Source organism: Hibiscus syriacus, unplaced genomic scaffold, assembly GCF_006381635.1.
Source record: "Hibiscus syriacus cultivar Baekdansim isolate YM2019G1 unplaced genomic scaffold, ASM638163v2 tig00110557_pilon, whole genome shotgun sequence".
Taxonomy (NCBI): Eukaryota; Viridiplantae; Streptophyta; class Magnoliopsida; order Malvales; family Malvaceae; genus Hibiscus; species Hibiscus syriacus.
This window is the reverse complement of record NW_024062780.1, coordinates 374,109-383,124: the sequence shown is the minus strand read 5'-3', so window position 1 is coordinate 383,124 and position 9,016 is coordinate 374,109. Positions and strand designations below refer to the sequence as shown.

At 32.1% G+C, this 9,016-nt stretch overlaps 1 protein-coding gene across 1 annotated transcript; it reads left to right on the top strand.

Moving 5' to 3' along the window:
* The first annotated feature begins 4,735 nt into the window (after positions 1-4,735).
* On the top strand, positions 4,736-8,974 carry LOC120132031. The gene is made up of 4 exons (XM_039148883.1): positions 4,736-4,948; positions 5,342-5,614; positions 7,638-7,882; positions 8,497-8,974. Exons 2-4 carry the CDS (start codon positions 5,377-5,379, stop codon positions 8,842-8,844), a joined length of 831 nt encoding a protein of 276 aa, XP_039004814.1. The 5' UTR covers positions 4,736-4,948; positions 5,342-5,376; the 3' UTR covers positions 8,845-8,974.
* The last annotated feature ends 42 nt before the right edge of the window (positions 8,975-9,016 follow it).

Genomic DNA, 9,016 nt, shown 5'->3' with positions numbered 1-9,016 from the left:
ATGGAGGTTAAGGTCAGTTCCATTCCATCTGGAGTAATGAGTTAAGTTGCCTGTGTAAGTTGACAGTACATAAACAAGATTTTGGAATAGTGAAATATGTATACATAGAGTATAGGTGGGAGGCTATTGTCGTCAATCCCCACCCTTGTTTGTTCCTTGATTTTGTCCATGTAGATCTTGATTGATACATTTGACAAGAATATTGGGCTTTTCAAATGGTTTTGAAATTTGATTGCCATTTTTGCAGTCCCAAACTATTGTTTGAATCTGGGCCTTGGTGTTCATCACTGCTTAAAAATTGCCGCTAATGGGCTGTTTTTCATTCCTATATTAAGGACGATACTTTAATCCTATTTCCTGTCAAAGCATGCAGCACGGCTTTACCCAATTCATTGGCATGGCCGTGTTTGTTCATATACGATTTACCTCTGGTGACTTCCAAACTAATTCATCTGTCTCGGGCATTCTGATCTATATTTTTATGAATTATTTAGCAATGATAGTGCAAGTATAAAGGATTTAATTTGTTAATTTAAAAATTAGTGAGATAATTTGATAAAATTATACACTTTTAGGTGTTTAAATTATATCTTAAATTGATTTTTGGTGCTTAAAGAATTTTTGCTAACAATAGATGTTTAATATTTTTTTCTATTCTACTTTTAGGTACTCTATTAAATAACATGTGCTACGATTATATTTTTTTAAATAAAATATTAATTATTTTTTAAAATAAATTGGACATGATATTTATTACTTAACGATTTTTTAATGGTAGACGTTTAAAAGTGTAATGAAAAACATTACACTTATTTTTAACAAAAAAAATTTAGGCACTAAGAAATTAATTTGAGGTATAGTTTAACACTTAAAAGTATATTAAGCCTAATTATTATATTAAACGGAAATTTTGATTATTAAGCCTAATTGTAGGTTTATCTTTTCTCTTTTTTTTTTATTTTTTAATATGAATAATTTTGTCTTTGTGACACGTTTATCTCTTTCTTTTGGTAGTTTTCGGTCGTTATTTTTTTTTATCTTTTTTTTATCTTTTATCTCTTTCTTATGGTTTATCTTTTTTATCTTTTTTAATATGAATAATTGTAGGTAATGACATTTCCGGTAATATATCCCAAAAAATTTACTATTGGTAATAAAACATTACCGGGAATAAGATTCACGGCCAATCAAATATGAGAATGTAGGATTCTTATGAGATGGGAATCTCGCAATTCTTGAATCAAACACACCCTAAGAATGTCAGTTGTGATGGCAACTTACATGTTTAAAGACACGGAGATGGAGGTTAAGGTCAGTTCCATTCCATCTGGGGTAATGAGTTAAGTTGCCTGTGTAAGTTGACAGTACATAAACAAGATTTTGGAATAGTGAAATATGTATACATAGAGTATAGGTGGGAGGCTATTGTCGTCAATCCCCACCCTTGTTTGTTCCTTGATTTTGTCCATGTAGATCTTGATTGATACATTTGACAAGAATATTGGGCTTTTCAAATGGTTTTGAAATTTGATTGCCATTTTTGCAGTCCCAAACTATTGTTTGAATCTGGGCCTTGGTGTTCATCACTGCTTAAAAATTGCCGCTAATGGGCTGTTTTTCATTCCTATATTAAGGACGATACTTTAATCCTATTTCCTGTCAAAGCATGCAGCACGGCTTTACCCAATTCATTGGCATGGCCGTGTTTGTTCATATACGATTTACCTCTGGTGACTTCCAAACTAATTCATCTGTCTCGGGCATTCTGATCTATATTTTTATGAATTATTTAGCAATGATAGTGCAAGTATAAAGGATTTAATTTGTTAATTTAAAAATTAGTGAGATAATTTGATAAAATTATACACTTTTAGGTGTTTAAATTATATCTTAAATTGATTTTTGGTGCTTAAAGAATTTTTGCTAACAATAGATGTTTAATATTTTTTTCTATTCTACTTTTAGGTACTCTATTAAATAACATGTGCTACGATTATATTTTTTTAAATAAAATATTAATTATTTTTTAAAATAAATTGGACATGATATTTATTACTTAACGATTTTTTAATGGTAGACGTTTAAAAGTGTAATGAAAAACATTACACTTATTTTTAACAAAAAAAAATTTAGGCACTAAGAAATTAATTTGAGGTATAGTTTAACACTTAAAAGTATATTAAGCCTAATTATTATATTAAACGGAAATTTTGATTATTAAAAAATGGCTTCACATTTTGATTATTAAAAAATAACTATTTTTATTAGTCGTTTTATTTTCATTAACAACCATTTTTCAAAATAATTAATGTTCAAACGAAAGTTTTTAAAATATCATAGCCTATTAGAATGATTATAAATTATTATATCAAAGGTTGCCTTTTTCTTTTGTTGAAATTAAGATTATATATAACGTAATAATTTTTGTATATTTATTAAATTAATGTTTCCTAAATCATTCTATAAAAATGAAAGTTATACAAATGTTATATGATAATCAAAATTGATAATATTATGTTTATATTTATATTTATATAACATAATATTTTATCTTAAATAGGTTGTCAGTTAAAAATATAATCAGTGGCATTATTTAAGGGATGATATCATATTATATATGAAAATAAATTTAAAGAAAATATTAAACGTTAGTAGAAAGTTTTAAATCTTGGAAGTTAACCCTAGGCGCTCTCCCCTCTCCTATATTTTTTTCCCTTTATAATTGTGTTATTTTCTATAAATTAAATCAGTTTTTTCTTCTTTGATTTTGGTATTTTGGTTAGTCGGTAGTGACATCAATTTTGATGCTGATTGTCGATTGTAGGTTTATCTTTTCTCTTTTCTTTTTTTAATATGAATAATTTTGTCTTTGTGACACGTTTATCTCTTTCTTTTGGTAGTTTTCGGTCGTTATTTTTTTTATCTTTTTTCTTATGGTTGGATTTGACATCACCACGACTGATCAAGATGACGCTTATTTGTTATCATGCTAATCTTTCGTGCTTTGGACTCTTGTATTGATTTGGATATGCGTTTTGTGTTTGTTAATAGTTTTCTCACATCGCTTGACTCTGATTTGCGATTTGTCGGTGATCTTTCAATAACTTCACCCCTTTTGTGATTCGTTTGCCTATACAGTAAGATTTGTTGATATCTTTATTTTGTTCGAGCATTTTGATTAGGTTTTTTAAACTTTTCTTCGTTGTGATCTAGGTGTTTAGTTTTTGTGTCAATGGTTATGGGAAAATATCATAATTATAATTTAGTTTAGGTTTAAGGTTATGCTTGTAAATCTTCATTGTAATTCTAGATATTTTCTATTTTTAATAAAACTAGCGATTTTTTATAAAAATAAAAAATTTAAATCTTGAATTTATTTAAAAATAGATATTATTTTAATTTTATAGAATAAATAAATTTTGAAAATTAATTATTATTATTTTATGCTATGCTATTTTTTTTATAAGATTAATAATTAAAATTAATGATTAAAATAAAAAACAACGTAAATACGATTCTATTTCAAAAATATTAAATGATTAATATAAAAATATAAAAATAAATAAAGCATCAAATAGATAGTTTACTCTAAAATTTATTCAAACGAAAAAAAAGTTAACAACTTCAAATATCACTCACCTTTAGGCTCAGGCTTCGTTTATACTACCGACGATTTAATTTTGTCAATTTTAACACCCACGTTTATGCTTAACTGTAATTATGTCACTCTGTCATTAATCATTAACGAAACCACCAAGCTAACTTAATAACTTATTATATTCTTAACAAAACTAATATATATGTCTAATAGTCGTTATATATTTTCATTTTCCTCATAGATTCAAATTCGTAGCTTCAGTGATGCCAATCAACTGCTCGACGAAATGCGAATGCTATTAAAACCCCATAGCTTTAGTGTTTTGACTAATTGTTCTATTTAATACCGCAAAAATTCTATCTTATAAAGCACGTGTGCTCCCTTGCATTTTAATAGCTTGGCATATGAAGGTGTTGGTAGATGCTATCACGAATTGACAGGAAAACTTTCACAAACTTGGTGGTAAGAGCTCTATATGAATCCAATATCTTGAGAAACAACTTTGAACCTTTTTATATTTATGCAAGTTTGCGACAATGAGTTTGAGAAACAAAATTTCCTGTTATTTTCTGGAATGCAGGACTGTTTCTTTACGAGCAAACTAGGACTTCATGATCTTATTAAAATATTTAATTTTATCGAGCTTGGCATTTCCCAAACAGTTGGTTGGCATTACCGAAGCTATGGATTTAAATCAACGAGGAAGATGAAAGTATGCAACAATTATTAAATATATATATTAGTTTTGTTAAAAATAAAATAAGTTATTTAGTTAGTTTGGTGGGTGGGTGTTTAGCATTTGATTACGAAGGGTTTTGGTTTGAATCTAATTAAAATTATTTTTTTATTAAAAGACTTTAATAAAACGACGTCGTTTTGATTGAATCTCATTAAAATCATTTTTTTCATTAAAAGATTCTAATAAAACGATATCGTTTTGAATTTTTTTAAACATCAAAACAATTACATTAAAAATACATCATTTTAATAAGAGAACTACATCATCACTGTCACAATGCAAAGCTATGATATCATTTTATCATTAATAGATTAACAAAAAAAATAACATAATTACAGTTAAATATAAACTTCAGCATAAATGTGAGTATTATTTGAAGTAGATAACCCAAAAAAAAACATCTCTCTTTTACTTTACCTTCTCGATCCAAGCTAAGGGTTAAAATCTTCCGACCCGCTCTGAAGTCCTTTTCACGCATTTCCGCCGCCACAGAAGCCTCGCCTTTCTCTTCTTCTCATTTTATCCATTTCCCTATGCTCATCGGCCAGTCCCTGACTTAATCTTTCTATCGCCTTGAAGCTCCCGACAGACCGGAAAATCAAATAAATAAGGTAATCTTCGAAACCCTAAACTTATGAGAATTTGTCATTTGCTCTCTGCATCACTCTGCTATATTTGACTTTTCTTTTTCCAATCACAATAGTATTAGCACGTGGCTTGTATGCTTTGTTGTGGGAACTTAATATTTGTAGTAGACGCTCACGGATTTCAGTGTGAAGTTTCAATCTTTTGGTAGTTAGCTGAAATTTGAAATTTCTTGCTAACTAGTAATGAGCTGTATTATTGATATGTGTATTTTGTGGTTTGGGGGGGGGGGTTCTTTCTAGTAATTAAACTTAAAATTTATCCCCTCCTTATGCAATGACTTAATACTGTTTTATATCAGTTTCTTTTGAAATAATGTGTCATGCGATTTTGTTTGTGGTTGCTTTCATTCTTGCTAGGTTCAATATTTAAAGCTTGTTTCAAAGTAAGACTGATGAGACGACAGGGGCAATATGTGGACTCCGGTGGGAATGCATATACTTCTGCTCAGATGCAGCATGTACCTGCACAGAGGATGGAGGTTAAGCCTGGTCAATTTCAAGGACAACTAGAAGCATTTACCCCTGAAAGGGATCAACCATATCTAGCTCCAAAATCAGATGGCCAGTGGAGGTGGGAAAGAGATGGATCGAAAGTGTCAAATCCAATGACACCCAAAATGTTCAATGAAGGCAAGACTGTTTTCTGGACGCTCTTTCTCTCTCTACATGTGTGTCTTAACTAGATTTCCTTGCATTATTTTATGTGCTGTTATCTTTTGGTTGTCTATAAAACAGTACAAAAAATAGATGTAGAGAACCCATCATCAAGTATAAACTATGAACAAGGACATTATAGCTGTACGACCAATATTAGATGTGGGTTATGGGCTTATGGCATTTGCACTTCTTCAATTTGTACTTTAGCATATTTGCTTGAACATCTTGTTAGCGATGCTTTCTAAATCTTAACTAAAACAAATGTAGAATATTCTTTTTTTCTTGTCTTTACTCAAAAGTGGGAAGACTGCTTGAGATCTGATTTGAAGGATTTAGCCCTTACCGAGAACATGACCTCTGATAGGAAAGTATGGAGACTTAAGACCAGGGTAGCCGATTAGTGCGAGTCACATCCATAGGGTGTAACATTTCTGTCTTCTTTTAATGCCTTTGTTGTAATTTCTATGACTTCTACTTTTTATATGTTTCTGTCATTGGAATTAATGAAGGCTTAGAACTAGGGTAGCGGATTAGTGTTGCCTTAGTTTAGGTTTTAGCCCATTTGACTTTATTCCTTCTCGTAACTTGCTATCGTTGACTTCTGTGTATCATTCTCTTCATGTTATCTCTTTTTAATTTTAGTCGGGTCTTGCGTTTCTATCTATATGCAGAGATTATTATGCAGAGATTTATTAGCAGGGATTACTTTCCATTACAGAAGCGCATATGAAGACTGTTCAAATATGTATTTATTTATTTATACATGCATTGCATTTTATCTTTATTTTTAATTTTCTGACTGCCGGAGGTCTTCCACGGAAGTTGTTCTCAACCATGCGTTGGGGGCAACCTACTACCCTACCTCCCCTTTACCCTATTGCATATGGGAATAGGGTTTTGTTGTTGTTGTTGTTGTTGTTGTTGTCTTTACTCGAAAACTGAGAGCTACTCCAAATCTTCTTTGCAACCTGGCCATTTTTATGGCACATTAAACATAAAATGGAAAGTTATGCTATTGGCATGCTCCTCTGGTGGAAAAGAGGTTTAGACCACACCTTTTAAAATGAATGATAATTTATCCCATAAAATGTTAAAGCACTTATGCTTAGATAGGTAAATGCTTCATGTTTGTAATCTCCCATTAAGTCCTTTACTTTATTGTTTGTGCTTGCCCCATTTGAAGAAAGGTCTTATCATCTTGTGACATTCACATTCATAGACATTTATTCTAAAGTGCCACTGAATGGGGTACATGATGTGTAATATGTGCTTGTAGCCTTGTAGAGCCTGTGGCAGGCCAGGTCATGTTACCTTTTGGAGTGTTGGTATTTGTTATTCCAGATTCGTTGACCTGTTTGTCTTAGTGTGCTGTAATTCTAATCCTTGTTCTTGTTCCCCATACTGTGTTTTTGCTCCTAAAGCATGGTCTATTTATTTTAAATAATTTTTCCAAGTGAGACATAAGATACTCATAATAACAATAGGGAGTTTTGTATGTTGTTTTTACTCTTCATTTTTCCTTAATTAGTGATGTCCAATGCATATCCACACATACATATGAGGATATGACTCTCCAAATACTAGGAAATCATGGAAAAAATTGAGCATCCCGGTGTCAGACACAGTGGTGTTCGACATTCGCAATCGTGTTCGAGTAACATGTGAGTGTAACACAGGCTGGCTGATGATTGAATGTCTTGAAGTACATTTTTGCACAAATGCTGTGATTGATTGGGGTTCTTCTATTACTCTGATATATTTGTATTCTTAAGGAACTGGGAAAATGGCACAAGATGGAATGCCTTTGCTTCATTATTAATTGGGCTTAAGGGTGAGATGGGCCCATTATAATAGTAAAAATAACTGTGACTTGCTTTGTTTTTATTTTTACATGTTTGGTGTCTTTTCTTTTTATACTTGAAAATAATCTTTTAATTTCACACTTATAATTTGTATTGGACCACTGCTCTTATTGGAGCTGTTTAATGTGACATAGGCCAGGGGACTGATGGATCAAGAACTTATTTCCAGGGCCAAAGGCCAGATCCTAATCTATCTTTAGAAAAACAAAATGCCGATCTCAGATCTCGACCCCATGATGAAAATATGGAAGTTGGCCATGAGCAAAATGTTCTGCCACCAACTTTGGAAGTTCTTGAGAAGAAATTCCACGATGACATAATGAAGCTTGCTAAAGAACAGAGCGAAGCTGAGGATGCCGAAAATACTAGACATAGAGAGGTGTGTATATGGAGTTCATTTTGCTTCATATTCTCAATATTAGCTGCTTATGTTTCATTGTTTAATTTGCAAAACTAATTTATACAAACAAGGAAACTTTTTCCAATACATGTTTGCCTGTTTGCGCTAAGCAATCAGAATGCAAATTCTAAAAGCAGTAGTTTTCTAATAAACTGAAACTTTTACATCATAATGTTTTAGTCGGTATTTTCTCCTTTGCTTGGCAGTTGTGCATGTAAAATATGCAACTGTCTGGGCTGTTCTTGCTGTTATTCTGGACAGGCAGTTTATATGAACGAACTAGTCATTTATAGTTGCCACCTTTGTCTAAAGGGTTGGCTTTATTTAATAGGGTGTATTTGAGAGGGGCTATTCTTCAGGTTTGCTCTTCCAATCTAAGCTTGCAAGGTAAGAAAGTCATTGATTGCATGCAACTGCATTTGACATAAATGATGCCTTTGTAGAGGGAAGCTTAGATATTTAATGAAGTAAACTGGCATATGCATTCTTCTTCTCAGACACCTTGCCACTTCTTAGTTCCTTGGTTAACCTTGTTTTCAACAATATTGCATAGGTTTTGCATAGTGGTAACGATTTTGTTTTTAAATTTTCAGAAAATAAATGCAATCAATATTCAATATCAGGAACAGCTAACAGCACTTCGAGCACGGCATGCCAATCGCAGAGATGAGTTCCTACGAAAGGAATCTCTTGCACGACAACAACAATACCAGCAGGCAATGATGGACTATTACCCTCGTACTGGTAATAATCCCCATGGTTTTGGTAGCATTGCTGGTCCTGCTGCTGTTGGAGATGCATATAGAGGCTATAACTCTGATAACTTTGACTCCTACGGAGAGAGGTCTCGATTTCATGGGGGTGCCAGGGATCAGGGGTTTGAACCTAGAGGTTCATACCAGGGGGGGCATGCATATGATACCGGTTCACGATATTACTGAATTTGCTTAGCTTGATTTAGCTACACCCTCTTGGTATAGTTCTGATATCTACCCTCAGGGATGTTGACAATGACATGCTATTCTGAGGTTTATGTTACATTTTCTGCAGTTCTCTGCGCCCTGTTGGCATCCTGTTATGATTCATGGAAAAGGCAATCTTTTTTTTCTTCTC